Source organism: Psittacula echo, assembly GCF_963264785.1.
Source record: "Psittacula echo genome assembly, chromosome: 14".
Taxonomy (NCBI): Eukaryota; Metazoa; Chordata; class Aves; order Psittaciformes; family Psittacidae; genus Psittacula; species Psittacula echo.
Window position 1 is genome coordinate 4136652 of NC_137750.1, and position 25109 is coordinate 4161760.

A 25109-nucleotide genomic window follows, 5' to 3' on the forward strand; every position below is an offset into this window, starting at 1 on the left:
CAAATAGCCAGAGAAGATCTGTGATGGATGTTAAACCTTCAGGATGCCACCTCTGGCCTGAGGGCATTCCCTGTAACAGGAACAAGTGAACAGTGAGGAGTAGTTCAAAGCTATCTCAGATTAATACTGTAAATCTAATGATTGACTTAGTTTCGAATTGGGTATTTTAAGTATTTCTACAGGTTTTTGTAACTGGTGACAAGGTGAATGTTTCTCTTCTGCCATGAAAAGCTGAGATATCACCGTCCCCCCCAAGGATTTATGACAGTTGCAGATCAGACTGTATCGGTTTGACAGTTGTTACTTACTTTTTCATAGCACCTAACCTGTGCTATGAAATGCAGGACAGTGATATGATGAAACCCCGTTTTCGGTAACTATTTACTGCTTTTGGTGGTGTTCTGTTGTTTTAAATTGGGAAGAAAGTGTGACTAGGCACTTAAAAGCAGTTCTGTTGATACCACCCTCCATGGCTTTAAATAACAGGGACAGCACAGATGTTTGACATCAGTGTTGTTTACATGGCCTTAGGGTTTAATTGCCTCATACTCTTTGTAAGGAGAATAAACAATGACAGAAATCCGAAGGAATGATGTGCAGGCAACAGCAATGGCTGCATTTCATACATAGTTGCAAACTCCTGGACTATAGCTAAATATTCTTGTTTTAGTTTTGTTTTGGGTTTTTGTCTGAATGGTACCATGCCAGAAACTTAATGTTCTCTGCTGCCTCTTAACTAGTAATAAAAGCTGTTAAACCTGATGAGCATGAGCATAGTCAACTGCTTCTAACAAGGTGAATGACTTTACTAAGTCATTTTTGTCTATTTTCTCTAAAACTCACAAAGGTTTTTGATGCTGTTGTAGGTTGTTTTGTTTCTCAGTATGTGTTTAGTAAATAAAATACAGCTGAAGTGCAAAGAGTGCAGTGTAGAAGAGTAGCACGTAAAGTTACAGGGCACTGTTGCACAGGACATTGAGACTAACTTAGCAGATGAGGTTTGGCATTTGGTAACTACAGATACATGGTATGGTTTTCATTTGAAAGATAACTCCTTTATTGAAATCAGCATTTAATAACGTGCTTAAACTTCGGAATGGAAGGGGAGAAGCTTCGCTCCCGGTTGTGATGAGTCCATCTGCTTCATCCCCAGCCTTCATGAGATCACTGTGACAAATGTGTTTACATGAGTCAATTTTTTTATCTCCTTATGTGGTGAGGTTGGAATTCCATCTTATGCAAAGGGTGGGTCAAAAAGCAGATTTTGACATGAAACCAGTACTCCAGGCTTTGCTGTAGGACGCTGCTTTGTTGTATGGATGTTTCTGGCTTTTCCTGCAGTTTTCCACAGAGAATATTTTAAGTGTAGGGGTTTTAAACCGATATATCTTTATTTTGACAGCACACGCTCAAATGAACACTTCCAAAAGTTGATATGTGAAGATACGTGTGTGTCGTGGAGCTATGGGCCATTATAAACTTGAAAGGATGTTGGGAGAGTCTCCTATTTTATTCTGGTTTTTTACCAGTTACTCATTACAAATAGAAGTTTCCTCTTAAGACTGGGAAACTGTGTGCACCTCAACTCCTCAGTTTCAAATACAGAAGTAAACATGAGGAGTCCCCTCAAGGGACAAAATCATGGAAGTTGTGGATGAAGCAAACAGGGCAGTAAAAAGGGAGTGCTGAAACTTCAGGATTTCCTCCAGTTTATAGAAGTTGAGGAGCAGGGTGCTTTTGAAGGTGTCACCTTCTGAGCCCTCAGCTGGTGAGGGGTTGATCTTTGGGATTTGTCAAGAGAAGAGAGAGATTTCTTTTTTTCATCTTATTTTTAATATTTAAAGAAGTAATTGTTCTGCTATTACAGCGTTTGCCTTCATTAAGAGCTGACTTGCGCAGCTTGGACACATCTTGCACATTGTTTGGTTGCAACTACCTCTCCTTTTTGGAAAGTAGTCCCAAATCCTAGGGTTAAGGCTTGGCTGTTCTGCTGGGAGCAGTGGGATGAATGAATTAAAATTGATGAGAACAAGTGCAAGTGCAAGACTGGTGCCAAGTGGGAGGTTAATGACCAGGAGTGGGAGCCAACTTCAAATGCAGGGATTTCTGCTGTCAACCCGTGGCAAAACAGCCACGTGGCCGAGACCAGTCACCATCGCTTGAAAATCTATGTCCATATTTAATGCAAGGCAAATTTTAGCTTTTGATTGATCTTTATGTTCTTTCAACCTGTAGAATAATAATATGTGGACCAGATTTCAGCTGGTGCAAAGCACTGAGGACCAATTTACATCAGCCAAAACCTCATCACTTTATTAATGAGTTTTAAGTGTAATGTGTTTGTGCGGATTTAATAGCTATGTGAGTACAATAGCTATACATCAGTAATTCATAATTCATAATGTAATTCAAGTAGATTGGAGGCTCTTTCATGTTTAGTTTCTAGTATTTGTGTTTTTACAACACCTTCATATTTATTTATGGGATGTTCACAAACTGTCTATGTGGAAGTGGATTGCTGTGCTCTTCTTTAAAATCAGCATTTATTTATCAGCTGGTACTAAGATTTTCTTCTATAATGTCACTTTGTTAGGGAGATATATGCATATATTTCTTTTCATATATACATATGAGTCTATTTCATGAATAGAACATGCATTTTATTGTGATGCTTATTTCTGGATGATAAAAGAGGTGGCTGACAGCTCAGAATATGATCTGTTTTCTTTGGATTAATTGTCAAGCTAATGTCTTCCCCCCTGGTAATTTGCATAAGACTGTGTACCTATTTAGTCTGGGAAGAGAGGTGGCCTCTTTGTATGCAGTGTGATAAGCAGTTGTATACTTTGGGCATCAGTGGATGTAAAGTCTGGAAATGGAAAGAATTTGCTGCTCTTCCTGCTTCTGTTCTCAGTTCTCAAGGAATATCCTATAATTACTGCACGGCATTTTGTGTTTCCAAGTTGACTTGGATTTCTGTAGCTCACTTCCAAGTCACAACAAACAAACATAACACAAAGTGATCATATGGAAGAACTTAGTAACTTGCAGGGTGTTTATTGTTTGTACGTGTTAGATAAAGATTTGTTCTTGAATGGCTACTTTTGAGAAGTCAAAGGAATAAAAATTAAGTCAGAATGAGTAATGCTTTCTGTGGATATAAGGAAGAAATTCTTTACTGAGAGGGTGGTGAGGCACTGGAATGGGTTGCCCAGGGAAGTTGTGAATGCTCCATCCTTGGTGGTGTTCAAGGCCAGGTTGGATGAGGCCTTGGGTGCCATGGTTTAGTGTGAGGTGTCCCTGCCCATGGCAGGGGGTTGGAACTGGATGATCCTTTCCAACCCTAACTGTTCTATGATTCTATGGTAAAGCAAGGGAGGTTGTTGGGTTTGGTCACTGAGGAGGCTTTTCTGTCCACTTTGCTTTGGGAACAGAAGCAGTAATTAAATGTAGAAGAGGAATAGCCTGAATCTGAACTTGAGGTGTCGCTTGGGTTTTCTAGAAGACAGAAACACAAAATACCTGTCATGTCTGCAGTCCTGAGGACAGACATAGTGAAAATATGCAGCAGATTTAACAATGCCTTAAAGATGAAAACTGGGTCTCTAAGAAGTGGAAGTGTGTTATTGTGTCGGAGGGTTCAAGTACTCTGCTTTGAACAAACACAAGCAAAAGCAGGAAATGCATGTTAGCAATCAAATCCAGCAGTGATATCCTTAATTCCATTGCAAATACCCTTGAAAAGGAAATGTGTTGATGTTGTGGATGACTAATAGAAAACAAACACAAATAAACACGCATCTGGGCTAAAGGGCATTCTTTGTATAAATGTGACACCTGCCTCTAGAATAAAAGCAAGTTTACCGTACTTGGTGTATTAACAGAAGTATTAAAAGCTTCATTCTGAAGTGTTTATTTAAATAAAGGACAATAGCTTTTTCTGGGCAGTGGCAGTTGGTTTTATTGCCAACTAAAACATCTACGTTTAGGTTGACATCTTTCCTAACACTCTTAGCAAATAAATGTGAAAATACCAAGAAACTGAATATAAAGTTTCTCATAGCAGGTCTGTGTTAGTGACTTCCTGTTCCCTTCTCAATACGTACATGCAAAATTCAGAAGCTCATTAGTGTAGTTTGCACTTTATTTCAATGAAGTTATACATCTCTCTTTTGCTTTTAAAGCTGGACATTAAAATGAAAATAGCAGAAGGTAAATTTCATGAAGAAAAACTTAAATTACAGCAGAAGCACGATGCTGATGTTCAAAAGGTAAGAAATGCCGGTATCTTGATAGATAATGGAGAATGATGGATTGATAGATAATGGAGAATCTGACTATAATAAAGAACTAGCACTTGTAGTTTAGCTTCTTCCCAGTTGCAGTTAATGTTCCTTGGAAGGTTGTAGGTAACAGTTTCATAAGCTGCTAGGAATGCCGAATACTCTATGATAACATAAACTTAGGAAAAGAGACACACGTGCAGAAAGCAGATGAAAATACAAGGTGATTTGTTTATTTGTTTGAACAAGACAACCTATTCTACCAGCCTAACAGCTTCTGTGGATTCCTGTGCTGATGAAATGTAAGCCCCTGATTTCTCTTCTAGCGCTCGTATTATAGTAAAAATGGGAACAAAACCACTTAATTAAATTTTTATGGACAGAATGCAAAAAATAACAGTAGGAAAATCCACAAGTGTATCCCATGTGTTCCTGTTAATACAGAGTAGGGCTTGTTCTTATGTCTCCATTTTGACACTGTATCTTAAAGCATGGGCTGGTCAATAAACAGTTCGTTATTTATGTTATTGCATTGTAAAAGCTCTATGTGGCTTTTAATTCTTCACAGCAATAAAGTGACACCAGATACACTTCCTTTGGGTTAAGTTGGATTTGTCTTTATTGTGTTGGGTAGCACCACTTTGGGGAAGATTATAGAAAGCCTCTCCAAGACCATACTGTTGCTTTTAGTGCCATGTTTTATACATGTGGGATAAAATTCAGCAAGGTCCTAAGCACCTCCTGAGCACTCAGATCCCTGTTAAATGCTCAGCATCAGGGCTGTGGTGACTGATCCTGCTGTAAGCTTTGCATTACCAAGTACCTCTTGTGTTGTTTCTTAAGGCTGAGTCACAGACTTGGAGGAAGTCAGTTGACACAACACTAGGACACATCAAAGCCTCCTGAAAGGATGTTGATATTTGGTCAGGTGCATATTTGGCTCATCTGGTCTCAAAGTCTGCAAGCACAACTGGCTAGCAAAGCCGAGAGCCTGAAGGAAACGGCTTTTTGAGAATAAGAAAGAGTTTGAAATGCTTTCTCATCCCTGGAGTTGTCAGCCTTTCCTTAACTGATGTTAGAATTCAGTCTTTTGAAGTTGTTTAATAACGTTGGATATTTTAGAAGAGGTTAAATAGTGTCATATTAATCTTGAAAGACACAAAACATTTAATGCAGATGGGGTAATATTGCTTTAAGATGAAAGCTTCTGCTGATGGGAGATTTGGGGCACTGTTACAAAATTTCTGACTTTAACGTTTATCTTAAACACGAAGTTCAAATTAAAATACTACCTCAAAGTGGGCAAATATTCAAGCGGTTTTTATCCCCCAAAATCAGCGTGTACAGAACAGTGGATGCAGTTACACCTCATCTACTTGCTGTATTCCTGGTCATTGTTTCATGGAATACACGCAAAGAATTAATTGCACTTGGTGAGTGTAATGCAGTTCACCAATTACTTATTTCTGTTAATTAGTTAAATAGTAATGTTATATAGTAATAGGTGTTAAATAGTATTAGGCAATGTAAGAATGGAAAAGGAAACCAATCCTTTGTATTTGCAGTAGTAGCACCATGAAACTTCCAAACCCAACAAAAGTAACATTGGATTTGCCCAAATTTAAAAGAAAACAAAAAATACCAACCTAAAACATGGGTCTCCTTTTTAATCAACATTGCTGCCTACATTCATCTAAGTCAATCCTTTGTTTAGGAGTTGGCAGACTTAGCTCTGAAGATCTAATCACCTCGTCCTGCTTGATCTAAGCACTCCATTGACAGAGATCAGTGTCTGTTATTTGTGTGCTCATTGTAGTTATGGAGTGTTTTGGATTTCTTTTAAAGTATTATGAATTTTCCCTACAGATTTTGGATAGAAAGAATGACGAAATAGAAGCCTTGAAGTCCCTCTACAAAACCAAACAAAGTGAAGCTGAGGAGACCATTAGAAAACTGGAGACCAAAGGTGCTTTTTATCTTCATGGTGGTGGTTTTCTGCATGGTGGTATTGTGCTGCATCCTTCTTGTGGCTATGGGCTTACGTGTTCCTTCTAGGTGCAGATGTCCCTTTCCTCTTCATTTGCAGGTTTTGACCTCTTTCCTTTACATATTTAGAGGTTTGCCTGGTTGTCTTTGCTGTCCAGTTTCCAAACCATATTTTCCAAGAGACAGCGTGATGCTGTTCTATTTCATACTCACAGGTTTCATGAGCATCACCAGAAAAAGTTTCTTTGATGATTCACAAGTATTTTGACCACTTATTTCAAACCTTCTGGAGTCTCCGGCTCAAGGTTAATTTATTTATACATTCAGTACATTTTAATCAAACCACAACATATTGTTTATTTAGGAGTGTTACAGCAAATGTCCAAACACGAGCAGTCGCCCTGAACATGTCATAAGCACAGACTTGGCCTGAGTGCGGCTTGTCAGCAGTTTTCGAGTGTTATTTTCTTTTAGAATTCCTTGGAGTCCATTTACACTATGGACTAAACCGCAGTGTAAAATAATCCACAAGTTTGGCAATCTACGTACTAAAAGCAAGTGAATTCCATGTATATTGTTTCCTGCTCCTTGTCAAAGTAAATTGTCCAAAAGGGATCTGGTGCTTCTGTTGGTTGCGCTCAGCTATAACGGGTTGTGTTCAAGTCGCCTACACTCATGTCAGAGAGTGAAAATAATCAGTGACTTTTGAAAAGCGAGTATGTACCTGCTTTGTTTTCCATAGAATTTGTCAGACTCTGAATTCTTGATGCAAGCATTTGTAATTTAAATTGGGGAACTTAATTTCCTTGTATATCTTGGGCATTCAGCCTTCACAAGAACCTTCTCTCTTAAGGATGCACGTAAACTCAGGGTAGAAATGCCTGTTTTCTTTAGGTTATACAGGATTTTGATGTATATTTACTGCTTCAGTAAGGAAAATTCGCTATGAAACATTTTGTATATAGAGAAGGGGAACACAGAATCCAAGTGCTACATTTTCCAGAAGCAAGTGCATTAAGGATTTTTAAGAGCGAAAAAACCATCAGAAATCCAGGTCAATTGGAAAACTGATATAATCCTGTTGTGTTGGCATCTGTTGCCAACACTGGCAAATCCCAAAGGTGTGTCTTGAATGGTTGTTTTATTTTCCCATTTTTGACAGTTCAGACCCTTCTTCGTGAGTCACAAGTCATCAGAGAAGCGAAAGAGAAGCAGATTGTGGAGTTAAAGAAGATGTGTGAGCAAAGCAATGAGTCTTTGAACAATGAGTGGGAGAAAAGGGTAAGGAATAACTTGCTTTCTTTGAAAGATTCCTACAGTGTATATGTGGGAAAACGCATTTTGCAAGAAATACTTACTTTTAGGGCTATTTACTTCTGCTGATCTTATTTTTGTTGCTGGAGTAATGTTGCCAGACTCTTCGCTGATGCTCCCACCCCTGCACCCCACAGCTAGGCACTCTGTTCCTGGGGTTCATCTGGCCCTCTTGGCAAGTCCCGGGATGTATTAGGGAGCTGTTTGTTTCTGGTTGACCTGACATGGAATTTTAATCCTGGTAAACCTGCTGCTACCTGCTGCCACAGTGCTTCCTTTGAACTCTTCCTTTTGCAATGGGTCATGAATTCTTCAATGTGTTATTTATTGTTACACTCAAGCCAGCAGCAGCGCAGAGGGAAAAGCATCTTTATGGTGAGACAGCTTCACCTTTCTCCTGATTACTGCTGGTATTTTCTTCCTTGCCCCTCTCAGGAGAGGAAGGGTCACAAAAAGGGTAAAACCACCTCCCTCATAGATGGAGTTTTGCAGCTCTGTGTGTGGGAGTGATGTTGGTTTTAATTCTTGTCTTGTAAGAGCTAAGTCATGAATCTTGTCCTTTGTGCTTAAGTCCTTGAGGCTTCAGCATTAGGTGGGGTTTTCTTGTTTTAGAGGAGCACTACTTTCAGCCTGAGGTCACTCCCCTTTTTGCAGTTACCTGGCAAGTGCTGTTCCTCCAGCTGTAGCTGTCATCAATGATGCCAGTGTGCAAACAAGAAGGCAGATTGAAATGCTAATACTAACTTCATGGAATTATAGAAGTGAAATCAGAGCATGTATCTAATGGAAAAAAGTGGATATAATGGGAATTATGGTGGAAATAAAGTAAAAGCTTTAACTTTTACAGTAACGATACGATATTTTAATAGCTTTATAATTACTTCCTTCTGTATATAGATGCAAGCTGTTTGAATAGATGTTGCTGACAACAATGCAAATATTATTGTAGTCTGGTGTACAGGAGGTAGAGACATTCCCAGGATTTTGGGGTTTGTTTATAGCTCATGCACCTGGAGATGAAATGTTGATTTATTTGTTTTCCTTGATTGTTTTTGAAAGGATCTGGAATTCAACAGGTCTTCTGAACCCCAAAGTATATGCATGGTATTTACCATAATTTATTAGCATTCTTCTCTTTTGGGTGAATCACAGGATCATACAATTGTAGAATAGAAACACCTCACGAGTTTCTGGATGAAAGCTTCTATGTTAAGTTCACTCTGTTGAAGTCTGTTAAATCATGGTCCAGATTCACAGACATCTCCTGAATTTTACATGATAAAAATCCTTTGCTCTGGCAGTAGGCAGGGTAATGAGTAACTTTCTGCTTCTCTATATGTTGGAGAGAAACCTCTGTATTTGTACAAATTAACCTGGCTTTAGCAGTGCATTTAGCAAGATGCTTTTATAGTCTACATTGCAGTTTTTTCCTTCAACTCTGAAATGGGTTTGTTAGAAACTTGAGAAATGCACAGTAGCTGTTACACAACCAATGCCCCAGACGAGTTTTGTATGCTAATTTCACATGACATATTCTTTACTATTGTTTAGACAGAAAACTTAGATTTAAGGCTGCTTAACTAGAAAGAGAGGCCACTGGTGTTTAGAATATAAATCAAGCGTTAGCAATGACACAAATAATCCTTTTATTAGACAAGTAGATAGCCAGGGCTCTCCAGCTTCTTACAAATTGAGAGGCAGATAAACCACCAATGTAAGTAAGTGGAGAGAGTATTAGTGTTTCTGTAATAGAAAGTCATTAATTTTGCACAACACCTGTTGGTGTTCAGTTTAAAATATGCAAGCAAATAGTGGATCAGAGTGGCAAAAATGTGTTTTAGCATTCTGTATGGATTAAGTTATGCATTTGAAAATTACTTACACGTTTAAATGACATTCAAGGCCAGGCTGGATGTGGTTCTGAGCAACCTAATCTAGCGGAAGATGTCCCTACTTATAGCAGGGGGTATGGACTGGGTAACCTTTGAAGGTCCCTTCCAACCCAGACTATTCTATGATTGTATGACTTGCTCATACTCCTAAGTAACTGCTTTATAGAGTCATAGTAGACCTATTTAATGAGACAATGATCTAGTTTTGTTGTAGAGGTTGGAAATGTGGCCTCTGCTTCTCACTTATTCTATTTATATACTATAATAATATGATATTTATGAATGCTGGGTTTATATATACAAGGATGCTGGGGATGGACTCTTCATCAGGGACTGTAGTGATAGGATAAGGGGTAATGGGTTAAAACTTAAACAGGGGAAGTTTAGATTGGATATAAGGAAGAAATTCTTTACTGTGAGGGTGGTGAGGCACTGGAATGGGTTGCTCAGGGAAGTTGTGAATGCTTCATCCTTGGCGGTGTTCAAGGCCAGGTTGCACGGAGCCTAGGGTAACACAGTCTAGTGTGAGGTGTCCCTGCCCATGGCAAGGGGGTTGGAACTGGATGATCTGAAGGTCCTTTCCAACCCTAACTATTCTATATACCACTTATTTCCTAACACTTTTGTGATGCAGCTTCACAATGCAGTGGCTGACATGGAAAAGGAGAAGTTCAATATCCGGAAGAAGCACACAGAAGATATGCAGGAGCTGCTGGAGGACACCAACACTCGTCTTGACAAGATGGAGGAAGATTACTTGGAACAGATAAAGTCAACTGTAAGTTACTTGTGAATATGTCACAATAGCAAGTGTCTTGTGCAATGTTCACACTTCATGCACTTGTGTATGTAAGTACTGTTGGGCTGAGAAGTGTTTTTGGTAGTGGAATGCAGTTGTTCTCTGTTGGGAGAGAACAGTGGCCTGGAAGCCAGTCCAACCAAGATAAAACTCATTGTAGTACAGCCCTTCAGTGAATGTTGCTCAGATATGTTTGTGCTGAAGGACTAGCATTTCTCATTGGCTTTGATTCCAGTTATAAGTAAGGATGTATATAGTACATCTGTTTTCATAGGTACATGTGACTTCTTACTTATCACCTCTTCCTTGAGTGATCAAATGCTTCTGGTAGATTAAAGAGCAAATAAACCATATTTTAATAATTATTGCATTATTCCAATTTATTGCATTTCTTTCCTAGAATAATTAGAAACATGTAAGCAGGATTTTGTGCCTGCTCTATAAGTGATGTAAAAAGGCAAAAAATTAACAGGTATCCTCAAGAAAGCATCCTGTACTTTTTATCAGGATGAGGTAGGAAGAAAATGGGATGAGGGGAAAGACAATGTGAAACAAAATTTATTCCTTTATTAATGAATGTTGTATTTTAAAATTAGCATTCAGATCATGGCACAGGTAACAGTAAATACAGAGGGAAAATGGACGCAGTCTGTCAGCAAGATTGAATTTAAGAACCATCAAAAGTAGACAGATCTTGCTGAGCAGCTTCTGATTTAATAATTAAACAAGGTAGAGTTCAAGGCAGGGCTTAAGATGAAAGACGAGTCTGTCACTGGAAATTAGTTTTCTTTTTTCTCTCTTCTCTTTCTTTCTCTCCCCTGATTTTTGGTGGTTTTGTTGGTATTTCAGAGTTCCCTTGTTCAGAATTTCACATTGTCAAGAATGCCCGTGCTGTTAGCAACTGAAATTGGCTGAACTATTTAATACCGTAGAACTGATAAGCAGGGGTTTGTGCGTTGAACAAGTATTAACTTCCTTGAGGGCTGGGGGCTGGGAAGGAATTGTGATGTTTGGTAATGTGTTAGCTGTAACTTTTCTTTCCCGCTTGCTTTTTTTTATCTGTTCTAAAAAAAAGACAAACCCAAACCCCACCCCCAAAATAAACAAAAAACCCAAAACCCAAACCACAAAAAAGTCCCAACCAAACCTCCACCATGCAGCCGGCTTTGCAGTGATGGAAAACTTTGCTGCGCTGTTTCTGAAGTATCTTAAGCCAGTTGGTAAGGTTCAGGTGACCGTTCTGGCTGCGTGAGGTTCTTGCATTAGCCCAGGCTCATTTAACAGTCCTGTGCTTACTGGGGGTTGGAACTGGATGATCTCAAGGTCCTTTCCAATCCAAACCATTCTCTGACTCTATGTGACAATTGAGGCACTGGCTCGAGATGGCAGATGTTTGAGTTTTGATTCTACTTTAACAGAGGATGAAAACACTGCTCCACTTCCCTTTGGACCTTTGTTGATATAAAAATAACTATGATACATCCTGGAAGGGCAGCTGCATCTTAGTCTTTGACTCCAGCTCTGGAGTTCTCTCACTTCCATGCTTATTAACATAAATTTAGGGAAGAATGGGAAGCATAACCTCATGCTACCTGCCTGTCCTCGTTCTGCTCATGTTGAAATTGAATGTTGAAGTTCTGGAGAAAAAATGCACACTTTAACAGATGTCTGTAAATTATCATAAGGAAATCACTGTAATTAAACAAATGATGGGGAGAAGTAGCTTAGGGAAAGGTAAACCAGCAGACACTTGAGGAAGGCACTCTCTCTCCTGATACAGATTATGCACAGCATCTCCCTTCTCTGCATGCCATTTTCTTGTAATGAAATGGAGACAGTACACTTACCTTACAAGATGATCAGCGGATATAGTTAATATTTGTTAATTGATTTCAAACACAGCTAGGGAGCATTTGCACTGTTAATGCAGCATTTGTATTGCAACCTTCTTATATCCTCCAAATCCATAGCAGGTATTACTTTTAGTTTACATCCTTGGATGTGGTTTTTCCAAAGCGAGCACATAAAAGGCAGTTGTTTGAAATCTATCATTCTTTAGCAACCTGAGTGCATTGCTCCTTGGTTTAGTTCAGAAATTTAATATATATATATGTGTATGTCTGTAAACATATGATGGTTGTAGGAGTACTCTGAAGAATATTTCAGCATGGAAGAGCTACGGATTTCACTGACTGCTATACAGTTTAATATGTTTCTAGCTGACTTTCATAGCTGCTCAGCACCATAATGATCAGTAAAATCTTATATGTATATATATATATATTTTTCCTCAAATACTCCTTCCCACATGCAGGTTGTGCTAGGGTGTGCTAGTGATAACACACTCTTTGGTTCGTGTGAGGTCTAAAAATGCTTTATGTGCATCCGTTGCAGTTTTCCTTAGAAATGTCCGTTGTGTCTCCCATCCTAAAAGAGTAGGAATGTAGAAATCAATTGCACATATTCTTTTGCTTAGGGAGGAAGATTTGTTACTTTGCAGGGGGGAATAGACTTCCATAATTTGAAGATTTATATATTTATATACAACATAGAATATACGGTCGTGATTGATGACACTTCTGCTGTTATAACTCTTGTGTCTCTGGACCACCAAAGAACGTTGTTGCTTTAGGCTACTGAATAACAACAAGAGCATCCCCTAATTTATGCTGGTGTTTTCTCAACCTGTTCTTTCAGAACCAGACTGCCAAAGAACTGGAGGCTCGTGTCCAGCAGTTGACTGTGGAGGCTGAAAATAGTAATATACAGCGTCAAAAGTTATCTCAAGAAAAGGCTGATGCAGAACAGCGTTACCAGGTGCTGTGCTCTGAACTTCAGGAGGCGAAAGCAAGGTAATTCATTGGCTGCTGCTGGTTTTAACATTGCGTTAATTGATGTAAAACTCCTTTGGGAACTGACCCAAGTGACCACTGGAAGGAGGATGTTATCCCTCCATTATTTCTAAGTGTTTCATTCTGCTACAACAAGCACGTGGTGCAGGCAGACTCGCATACTCTGTAGAATTGATACTGAGCAGGTAAAATGCCAAAATATGAAAGCGATTTCCATATTCTGTTTGCTTACTACTTGTAGGCACAGCTCCCTTCAGAAAGACAAGGACCATATTATACAGGAATACGAGAAGAACATTCAGCAACTACAAAGTAAATATGATGTTGATATAAATTTTATAAAGCAGGAACATGCTTTCTCTGCAGCTAAGGTATGCTTCCACATGTAACAGGCATTAAAATGTTGTTGAAGTGGTCTCTTCAATAGAAATGTAATGCTTATGAATAAATCCAAGGAACTCTTCAATTCCCAAAGTTATTCATGGGCATAAGTTTAAAAAACAAATTGTGATTTACTTTTTCATTCCCAAATTTGACTGAAAATCATCTGAGGTTGTCTGATAATTCTGGTGTGTGTATAAGGTGCATACAGGTGGTATTTCCATAGCTGATTCAGATAAGGGACAGTTAATGCGCTGGTTTTGTTTGTGTGCTTCTTTAGAAAGTCCAGATATCTACCAATATGCACAGGTAGATATATAGTATATATTTAATGCAATTTTCAAGGTAAATGCTTGTAGAAAAGGCTCGTGTTTTAAATCTGCCAGTCCTCAGAGCCATAGGGCAGATGGGGCCTTTTGCATTTATTTGCTGGAATTCTGGGAGCTTTGATGCTACTTTACTCCATGTAATTTCCAAGGTATTTTTCTTTCTTTCAGTTGTTAGTGCCAAGGGTTTTGATTATTGTCTATTTTTAGTGGTTTTGTTCCCATTTCTAAGTTAACCAGGTGGACACAAGTGGCATATCCAGAGTTGTAAACTCATACATATGTGTTTTTCCCCAATTTGAGGTTTTTTTTCCAGTTCCCAGGCACCTTTGAGAACTAAATATAAACTCATTAAAGATGTATCTGTGGGGCTAATGAGGAATGCAACACAAATTCCTGGTTTGTTAAATCCCTGCAGGCATCCGATGCAATTGAAGAATTACAGCATAGTGTGGCTCTGTTAAAACAACAGCTACAAGATTCAGAGCATCAAAGACAGCAGCAGCTGAGGGTGAGTCCTGAATTTCTTCCTCAAGAATGACCAGCTCTTTTCACTTGTCCCAGTGATTTGAATGTTTAGATGGCCTTACTAAAATGTACTTATATATAACATGCATCTTTATGTATTTAGTTCAAAGAAATAGATAAAGTGTCATCTCATGCTTTAAAGTTGATATAAAAAGTATCACTAAGACATCACTCTGTGGGTAAACGCAGAGAACTTTTTGACTACTTGTAATTCACAATAAATTAATATGAAGGTGTATAGAGATTATAGAGAAGCATATCAAAGAGTTGCATATATCTTTTTTTTCCTAAACTTTAAATGTTTTTAAAGTAAGTCTCAAAATAGTTTAAATTTGTATTGCTATTTAACAATTCACTTCAATATTCCTTCTTCCTATAGACATTTAAATGAATTCTTCTATCTCAGAATAATGAGCTCCACATCCGTATCATGTATCCATGCTGTTTGAGTTTGGCATCTACTTTTCCTCCTATGCCTTTCATTTCACAGTTGATGTAGTACAGAATGGCATTTTAATAGCTCAGGAGAGCAAGTTGCTGTTTGTCTTTAGAAAACATGAATCCTGGCTTTCAAGATAGCTTTGTTACATGTGGATATTTTTGCTGTTGTTTTAATTTGTATGTCAAAAGTCTTTAATGATATAAATTTTTATGGACTGTTCTACACAATAGCAAATGTGTGTGTGTTTAATGACTACTTTGAAATGAAAGGGAAATGTGTATTCTAAATAACCGAATCATATCTCTTCCCTTGCAGGATCAAGAATACAAGCTTCAACAGGAGAAACTTCACTTGGAGCGTGTGTATGAAAAACAGGTAGTGTTATCAGGAAAATACACCATCTTAGCCATATTTCCAATTTTTTTTGGTATACAAAGGCTAAAGGTTGAAATTCTGAAATGCCTCAAGAAGTAAATTTTGGAATCGAAACATTTGACATGGGTTGGAAAAATAGTTGGAGAAATTCAAGGAGGATTTTAAGTACAGGTCTTTAAGTACAGAGATATCACCTCTGAGGTTGGGAGTCTGCTGTCAAGCACTGGAGGCTGGGAGAATGTTACCAAAGATGTGCCACTGTGAGCCTGGCCTGTTTGTACACACTTCTGTTGGCTGCTGATGTTAACTGCTGCTAGAGGAAAGATAATGAACTACATTGAACTTAGCCTGACCTGCTGTGGGTGTTCCTATGTTCTTCCATGCTTCTTTTTCTACATATATCTTTATTCCATACTTCTCGATGATTTGAATGTGGTGTCTATGTATTGTCAGCATTCATTGTTTTAACATCAGAAGCTGAAACTAAGAAATGTACTTTTCATCAGACCCACTTCATCTTAATGCACTTTGCAAATACTGTCTACTCTTTTAGACTTTAAACATCAATAGGTTTCAAATTAAACTTCCATTTTAGTGACATTGAACCTGTGCATAAGAGGGTGCATTAGATGCCTGTTTAATTGAAAGGATGTCATTCAAACATGTCATTGCCAAATGTGTATTTATAATATAAAGTAACGAATTGTGACCATTACTCATCATTTGGTAATAGCATTTGCAGCATGAATTGTGAGATTTTGGTTTGAGTTAGTGCCTTCTGCTTACTTGAATTCAAATACTTTTTCATTCCAAGATACGTTTTGGTTCGTTCTTAGTCTTCATTTGTCTTTTTAGACAAGTCATGTTTTTTATGAGTTGGCCTCACTAAAAGCCTAGGATTGGAATAATATTGCAGGTCAAAATAAAGATATAGTAGTGTAATTTTGGTATCTTCTAGCTATTGTAGTTTCGTGGACGTTGGTTTATTGCAATGCATCACTTCCACTGCAGATAAGTACAGATTAAAAGTGACTGGTAATATTTGCAGGCACCAAGTCCAGATGCTATCAGATTGCTCACATGGCAAAGAACACCGCCAGGGATGGGTTGGGCAAAGAAGAGTTTCAGAGCAGCCCTGCAGAGAAGGACTTGGGGGCATTGGTTGATGAGAAAATGAACATGAGCCAGCTTCAGTGTGCGCTCGCAGCCCAGAAAGCAACCGTATCCTGGGCTGCATCAAGAGGAGCGTGACCAGCAGGTCGAAGGGGGTGATCCTGCCCTTTACTCTGCTCTCGTGAGACCTCACTTGGAGCATTGTGTGCAGTTCTGGTGTCCTCAACATAAAAAGGACATGGAACTGTTGGAACAAGTCCAGAGGAGGCCACGAGGATGATCAGGGGACTGGAGCACCTCCTGTATGAAGATAGGTTGAGAGGAGACCTCATAGCAGCCTTCCAGTATCTGAAGGAGGCCTACAAGGATGCTGGGGATGGACTCTTCATGAGGGACTGTAGTGACAGGACAAGGGGTAACGGGTTCAAACTTAAACAGGGGAAGTTTAGATTGGATCTAAGGAAGAAATTCTTTACTGTGATGGTGGTGAGGCACTGGAATGGGTTGCCCAGGGAAGTTGCGAATGTTCCATCGCTGGTGGTGTTCAAGGCCAGGTTAGACAAAGCCTTGGGTGGCATGGTTTAGTGTGAGGTGTCCCGGCCCACTGCAGGGGGTTGGAACTGGATGATCTGAAGGTCCTTTCCAACCCTAACTGTTCTATGATTCTATGATTCTACATCTAGACTATTAAACTTCACAGTTCTGGGCAGTGAGGTGGATGCATCCATGCTACCTGCTGCAGTGCTGCCTGTCCTGTGTGGATCTTGAATGAGATTTGAGGATCATTTGGGAGGATGGTACATAGCATGGGCTAAGAGCATATCAGTGATCCTTCTACACCAGTAAGGACAGGTACTGAGTTGTAACTGTGATGTAACTGTGTTTTCTAAAGCAAATCTTTGAGAAAGGAGGAGAAAAAATACATGGGAAGAATCTAGAGATATAAATCCATAAAATTATATGGATTGGCCCATAAAATACTAAAACAAGCCTGCCCTCAAGTAAAGGAGAAGTGAAGTCTCTGGTACAATCTATTCACTTAAGAACCTACCCATTATCTAATAATCTTTATTAGTCTACAGTGGCTATTGCCTGCTAGGATGTTTAAACATCAAACAAATACTAGGTAGTAACACTAAATGTCACTGTTTGATTCAGTGTCCTTATCTGCTGAATCAGGAACCAGTTAAACTAAATGGTTTTACAAGCCAAGGAAACACCTGCTTTTTATAAATAATCTACCACTTGTTTTCCAAACACTGAGCTAAGGATAAGAGCAGGGACACGTTACTCCTGAGAGCCCTTCTCGAGCCAGCTGTTGAATATATAGGATTATACCAGGTTTGGCAGTACCTTCTTTACTCTGATAGGCAGCCCATCGGTCTGAAAGCTCTTTGAAACCAACTGAGTATTCAGGCTTCTGGGTAGGAAACACCTACAGGGAGCTGCTCACAGCAGAGCATCTCTACATTTGGTTTTGCATTGGATGACTGTACTCTTACACTTCTGACTACACAGAATTAAAAGCTTTATATAATGATTCCAGCACCCTGGTTTGATTTCAGTGGGGCAGGAGTTCATTAGTAGTAAACCACTTTTCCTCAAAGTGTTATTTTTCTTAGAGTATCTACCCTCAGATAGTTAATGCTTGGGTATGTAGTACTGTAAAGTTAATTACTGTCACTATGTTTGGTACTCTTATGTGGAAACAATGGATAAAAAGTGCTTTGCTTTGGGTATTCCCAAATTGGTAGGTAGGAACTCTGCACCGTAAGGAATACATGTCATTATTTTAGGCATTTTTCTATGTGCTTTCCTGTATTTATCTATTTTATGCCATTACTGATATTTCTTTATTGTAAAGGATAGTACTCACTATGAGAAGAAAAATAATTGTATTTGCTGTAATTTCATACTTCATCTCTGTTAATCCTTATTCTTGCATTTGATGTTAGGAATATATACACGATTGTCTGCATCCATGCAAAAGAAATATCAAAAATAAACAGGTTTTTATAATTTAAAATAACTTCATTTTCAGATCTGACTGTGTTTCAGCTAATATATGGGGTTTTTTTCCTTTCAATGGTAGATTCATGGCATCCGGAATGATCTTGATAAAGAAAGAGGGGATGCTCAGAAGAAAATTCGCAAACTGGAAGAGGCTTTGAAGTAAGTGAATATGGAATAAATGTGGAACCATCCCCAACTTTTTAATCACATTTATTAACTAAACTTGTGCTCTGTCTCATCTAACTGCCTTCCTGTGTTTTGTCTCGGTTATCGTCCCATCGTAAAGCTGCATCTTCAGGGTTCTAGTCAGCCATAAAAATTAACAGAGTAAAGCAAGGACCGAGGCACCCAGATTTATGGACTTTCAAGTGGTAGGAGTAAAACAGAATGGAAGTCGGTGGTGTCAGTGGATCTTGCCTTGTCAGATAAATGAAGCCAGCTTCAATTGAGAGTAGACAGAGAGTAGGCAAAGAATCCAAACTAAAGGCTTGGTGCTTTGGATGACTTTAGAGGAACGGAAAATTTAAAGAGGTATTTATTTAAGTTATATTTTAATTTGGTTTAGTATATTATGTTTGTGGGGGTTGGTTTTTATATCCATCAATTAGACCTTTAATGTAGATTTTTCCTCCTTGATATCCCACCTTATGTGTGAAAACTTGTGTTTCTAATGCAGCTCAGGCTCAAAAACGTTCTGCAGCAAACAGAAGACACTTTGCATTAAGTGACTTGGAACAGCTCTTTTGCTGACCTTGTACATTAAAAATCACAACAAGCCTGATGTTTTCTGAGCGGAGGAGTGGTTTACATACAGCAGATGCACTTAACAACAAGATCCACTCTTGTTATGCTGCTTCCATTCTCGGTTATGTGAAATATTATTTCCATATGTTCGGCCAGTTTTAATTCAAAGTTACAGAAATAATTTTTAGGGAAAACAGATTATTCTGAAAGGAACCAGAAGTGATTTGCTAGAACTATTCAGTTGAGTATTAGGCTGTATCTTATCTAGGCTGATAGAGGCATTGTGAAGATACTTTTATTCAATAAAAGTCACAGGGCTGAAGTCTGTATTCCTTTATTTCTATAATCTCTTAGGTATTCGGCATAAATAGAGACAATCTTAAATCACTGCAGACATTAATAAAATCTCTACCTTTTAATCTGTAAATTCTTTACACTGACAATTGTTTATAATTTTAGGGAAATTGAATCGTTATCAGCTGAACTTAATCTTTCAGTATTTTAATGTCTGATTCGTTGATAATAGTCACATAAATTACCTTCCACATCTTTCAAATAACATGTCAGTTTGCACTTAAGTTAATACAATAAGTCTGACTTTACAGTCATTGGCTGCTCAGAATTTATTCCTTATGTGGGTGCTCTCAGTGCAGAGTGAACATGGTTCTCTACTCCTCACCAGTCAAGTAGTTGTGAAGCGGGTTAGTGCGCTGTGGATTTGAACTTAGTTTTAATCACCAGCACTGCACTGAGAAGCTGTTGTAGGCAGCGGAGGAAGTCCACATGCATTTCAGATACTCCCGAGATGTAAATAAGCTTAGGTTTAATGTATGGGTTAGAGTAAGGATTTGAAAGACTCAAGTTTCAAGAGCCCAGTTTCCTGGTGGATGCTTCAGGGACCACATATGAAGATGATCTTGGCAGAGGCTGGCCCTTGTGCTTGGTGTGAGTGGGTCCTTTGGCCAAAACTGGGGATGAGGCTTCGTGACGGGCTAAAGCTGTGTCTAGAATGGTTCCTGCAGCAAGTGATTAATGTGTATTCCCAGTTTTCAAAGTGTCTTCTAATATGAGCTACTTCTACTCATATTGTAGAGTACTTCCCCATCTCTGCTTCCATGTCCTGTGGCACTCTTGTGCTTACTTTATTTTACTGATTCAAGGTGTTGGAAATATTGTAGTGATTTCTGATATTAAGTGATATATTACTCTCCTAATTAAAAATGGCAAATGTTTTAATTTTGGAGATACTTGTTAATAATGAATCTATATTACTGTTCTTTTGGTTGTTTTTCTAGCAGTGATTTGGGGTTAATTTTAAGATTAATGCTGGAATTAGTAATGCTAATAAGTAATTATTTTGTAATTGAATAGATAAAAAATAGCTTTTGAATAGATAAAAAATGTGTTTTTGTCTGGATGGAGACAGAAGTTGGCAGAATCATCAGGATGGATTCGCGTTCCTGAAGATGAAGAATACTGTATTGATAGAGGTGTAGTGCCCTAGTCTAAGCCCAGCACATATTCAGCTGGCTGGTTCTTTTGCATTTCAACTCTGGTGCAGAACCCCTGGGGTCTTGCATCTGTACAGTTCTGAGCTGTCAGTGCACAGGACTTAAGAAGAGGCTCATGTGCCCAGTACAGGGGAGCTGTTAATCGTGCAAGGCAGACTTTCTGGAAACCAAGTCATTAATTTAGTACCAAGAGTTCTGGACAATATTAAGATTTTATATATGCTTATGTAGGATGTATGTAATAGATAACAAGCAGTGATATTTTTGTGTCAGAAATGGGTGACTTCCTTATGGCTTCTTTTTTCCCATTACTACAAAATTAGTCCTTTAACAATCTCTTGCTATGAATATGAATTCATAAGATCTAATGTTTTATGTGAAAATGCTTTGTTTCGCCTTGTTTCTTTCCCTGTTTGTGGAATGGAATTAAGTAATTACAAGCTGAGGCAGACACCGTAAACCTTTAGAAAACAACCTTGTCTTCCTTGACATGGGTGAAAATAAAACAACCTTTTCTTCCTTGATGTGGGTGAAAATATGGTTCCCCATCTTCAATAGAAATGATGCCTTGTGGAATTGCAGCTCAGAACCCAGTAGGTGCATCAGTGATTTCTCATAAACCACTTTGATCTGAATGCACTTTGATTCTGAAATGGCCACAGGATTCTATCTTGAGCAGCCAGTCAGCTGCAAGCACATAGAAAGGGAAGTGGCAGGTATTTTAGTGGGGTTTTTTTTTGTTATTATCATTATTTTCCAGTGGTGTGACAGCAAACAGTGCTGTTGCAGTTTCAAACATCTCCACACAGATGCATAATGAAAGTGATATGAGACATTGTGTGGAATAGTAAAATCCCTATTTCTGAAAGTATCTTTCACTTCAGAAACCCCCCAGTGTTGCCAGAGTTTCAATACGGAATAGTGGTTTCCAGAGTTTATGGAAGGGTTTTTTTTCTTCTTCTGAAGTTTATGGTAGAAATAGCTGTCAAAAACACATCTTTTGTGAAAGAACTGCTCTAATCCTCATGACTGTTGGGGGTGACTTATGGATATGCATTGCTCAACTAAACAGGAAATTTATGTCATAGGCAGTGCCTAATAGCACAAGTTACTGGAAGTGCTGCAAGGATTTTTCTACAATGTCATTTAAACTGCATTTATGTACTAACAAAGTGTTCCTAAAAAGTTTCTGTGTAATTATTTGAGGGGGGGAAGGTTGTTTCTCTGATCCCTCTAGTTTGGTTGCATAAAATGTGCAATGAGAGTTTTAATGTGGGTTGCAAATAGGCTACATCTCTGTGGTTCTTCTCTCTTCTACTTTAAGTTAGGGGTGTAGGAAATGAAGAGGTGTAGTTGCATTACAATGTGTGAGATTCATTGTAATTGTGCAGACTGGGTTGAATACAACAGGAAAAGACAATAAGAGAAAGAAACTCTGTACCCATTTGTTGCTGAAGAAATTGCATGGAAGAGGAAGAAAAGCCCTAGTTGACGTTATACACCACTGGTACCCGGAGTAGCTCTCGGTGTGATCTGTTGTGTCTTGCTCTGTGAAATTTGGACACCTATTTATTAAATATATTTACTTTGCCTCTGCTCATATTTTTGATATCTGATTTTTCATAACTCAATTTACTGGGCTGTAGGGAAATGTTTCCCATTTTATGGAAGAATTGAAGTGTAGACGCTTAGAGACTTGTGGCTATATTTAAGGTACTGGAAATAGGTATGGTCTTGATGTGGTTTAAAAATAAGGCAAGGACATGTATGTTAAAGGCTCTTTAGTGATTTTTACTCGTTTCCATTTCAGTGATCTTCTTCGAAGCAACTTTACTTACCTGATCCGAACTTGAGTAATGTTCCCAATAGTTGTGTTGCAGGCAGAAGATTTATGCAGTTTTCCTAAAGACCTGACAAATGGCTGCTTTTGACAATAAAGAATTGTGTTAAGAATAAAAATCAGGTTAGACTGTAGTGTTTATAACTTAGCAACGATTCTATCAAGCTTAAAATGTCTCAATGGGTAAGCTCCCTTCAGTTTAGACCTGATTTGCCCATTCTCTGGCTAGCAAGACAACTGCTGTGTCTAAAAGTAGCAGGTTTTAGTAAATACCTGTCTTGATTACTAAGCAAAAGTGGCATTTAACTGGTTGTCATAAAAAGATGCAAACGTTCTGAGCTGTTAATGCCTTATTCAGTTTGATGTTGATCACAATATTAAATATCTCTCTTCAGCAGATGTTGCATTAAAAGCTGACCTTTGTTGCTATTAGCCTTCAAAATATAGAAGATGAACTCTAACCCTCTGACTATAGAATGGTTTGAAGGCATATTGAAGGTTCTGTTTTCATGAGAATAATACCTTTCCTTTTTTAACTGTTTCTTTGGGTTCCAAAATAGCATTGTAAGGCACAGAGAACAGTCTTCTAGCCATTGTGAAAACATAGCAGTAGTTTTGTGGAACACCAGTGATAGTACATGTTCAGTAAGTATCCTGGAGATTAAGTCTCTATTACATTCACAATTTAAACATCCATAAATTAATGTTGGGATGGTGTTCACAGCAATGATCCCAAAGCTTCCCATGGAAGTATCAGACTTCTCTGGCATTATTTGCAGGCAGCAGAAGTGGGTGTACTTTAAGGCTGGCCTCCTTTATTTGCTGATTAACAGAGAGACTTAGAACATTGTTGCTTAAGATCAGAGGTAAAAATCTCTTTTACGATCCCAAGAAAGAGCAGACTGGCCGTGTACATTATTAGCATTTATATACACCATCAGTGTTCGAGGTATAGCTGCCAGCCTGACCTACAGCAGGGAGAGTATCGGGTGTACAGGAGGAAACATTTGGTTTACAGCAGTTAGTTTGAAGTCCATTTATATGTTATTAGTAATAATATATAAAAAACCAGAGATGAAACAGTAAAGAGGGGAGGATTTGATTGTAGAAATAAATAGGTTTTGAAGTGTTAATACAGCATGTATTTAGACCACCTCAGTTGTAATGTGGTTTAGTTTTGCCCCTTCCATTCTGGAGTCCATAATACCTTTATGACTGCATAGAAGTATAAAGTTTGCCCATCTTGAGATGGAGATTTTGGACTAAATTATAACCATATGTAAGAGTTGAGGCTCTTATCTGTCACCTGCAGGGAAGTGCAGACCTTGCTGCTGCTGCTGGTTGCTCAGGATAATGGTTGTGATGGTTCTAACATGCTGGGAATTAACGATGGGATCTGATTTAATGCTTTTTGGTTTGCATGTGTTGTAATGAAGTATTCATTCATGTATGCTACTGAAATACAGCTCTCCTGAGTTCTTACACCTCTATTCCGTAGTGTGATTGAAGGAAAAACCTTTTCAAAAAGCCATGTTAGGAGAAATGAAATGAAATGCTACATCTGCAGGTGCAGATGTTGTAGTGGAACACTGAAGCATCGAGGAGCGTGTGCGCACTATCTACAGTTAAATACTTCACAGCCTTCTTCCTCTCAGTCTTTGCCTTTTAAACCTACCCATGGAGCCAACTCTGAGCCCTTTGCCAATGGTGATGAGACAGAGCAAATGTTTAGCAGCTGCTTTATCGAAAGTCACTTAATAAAATTGTTTGTTTACATAAGAAGCTGGCAGCACCTCTTCTTTTTCCCATTGCTCCTCATCTGAACTTGTTTCAAACTCTTCTGGGGAAGGAAGAGGGGTGAAACTTCCCAGAAACCAGCAAAGCTGCTCCTGTCTAGTACCAGATTGGTATTTCTACAGCAGTTCCTAAAAATACAGCTTTCACAGCACTGGTGAGGCCGCACCTCGAATCCTGTGTTCAGCTCTGGGCCCCTCACTATAAGAGAAACATTGAGATGCTGGAGCGGGGCCAGAGAAGGGCACCGGAGCTGGTGCAGGGCCTGGAGCACAGTGTGATGGGGAAGGGCTGAGGGACCTGGGGGGTTCAGTCTGGAGAAGAGAAGGCTCAGGGGGGACCTTGTCGCTCCCTACAACTGCCTGACAGGAGGATGGAGCCAGGGAGGGGGTCTGTATCTTCTCCCAACTAACAAGTGAGAGGACAATAGGAAGCGATCTCAAGTTGCACCACGGGAGGTTTAGAACATAAAAGGGGCAATTTAAAACAAGTGAAGGTATGTGAATTCGAGAGAAATAAATGGTGCATATGATGCTTCTGAGCTAATAAAGATGGAAACAGATGAAGGCAAGGATAAAGTGTGAAGATAGATGGCAGAAGGAGATAGAATAAGTAGAATGAATAAAACTTCATTTTGTTTTGCAGTTTAGAGCTGCATAATTGTTGGATCCCAACATTTTTAATAAGGTGAAATTTGGACTTTTCAGAATACACAGAAGTTGTATTTTTGAAGCCCTGAGATTTACAGTGCACCTGGGTATTTGGTTATACCAAACCCTTTGAGAGCTTTATTTTTAAACAGCTGCTTCTTCAGAATCCTGTTGCATGGATTGTATCGTATTGACTTCTTGTAGTGGCATATGTCATAAAGGCAGTGCACAGTGAAAAATACAACTGCGTGATGATCATCAATACA

The 25109-nt window shown here is 38.7% G+C and overlaps 1 protein-coding gene across 1 annotated transcript in view; it reads left to right on the top strand.

The window, feature by feature from the left end:
- CEP112 (centrosomal protein 112) overlaps nt 1–25109 on the top strand; it is a gene marked incomplete at its 3' end in the record, with an annotated part of 157642 nt that overhangs the window by 26094 nt on the left and 106439 nt on the right. Inside the window, exons 9-17 of the mRNA XM_080629631.1 lie at nt 4185–4271; nt 6150–6249; nt 7432–7550; nt 10110–10253; nt 12972–13126; nt 13368–13497; nt 14252–14344; nt 15119–15178; nt 18384–18463. Of these exons, the coding sequence (XP_080485757.1) occupies nt 4185–4271; nt 6150–6249; nt 7432–7550; nt 10110–10253; nt 12972–13126; nt 13368–13497; nt 14252–14344; nt 15119–15178; nt 18384–18463 (968 nt within the window). The remainder of the gene's footprint in view (nt 1–4184; nt 4272–6149; nt 6250–7431; nt 7551–10109; nt 10254–12971; nt 13127–13367; nt 13498–14251; nt 14345–15118; nt 15179–18383; nt 18464–25109) is intronic.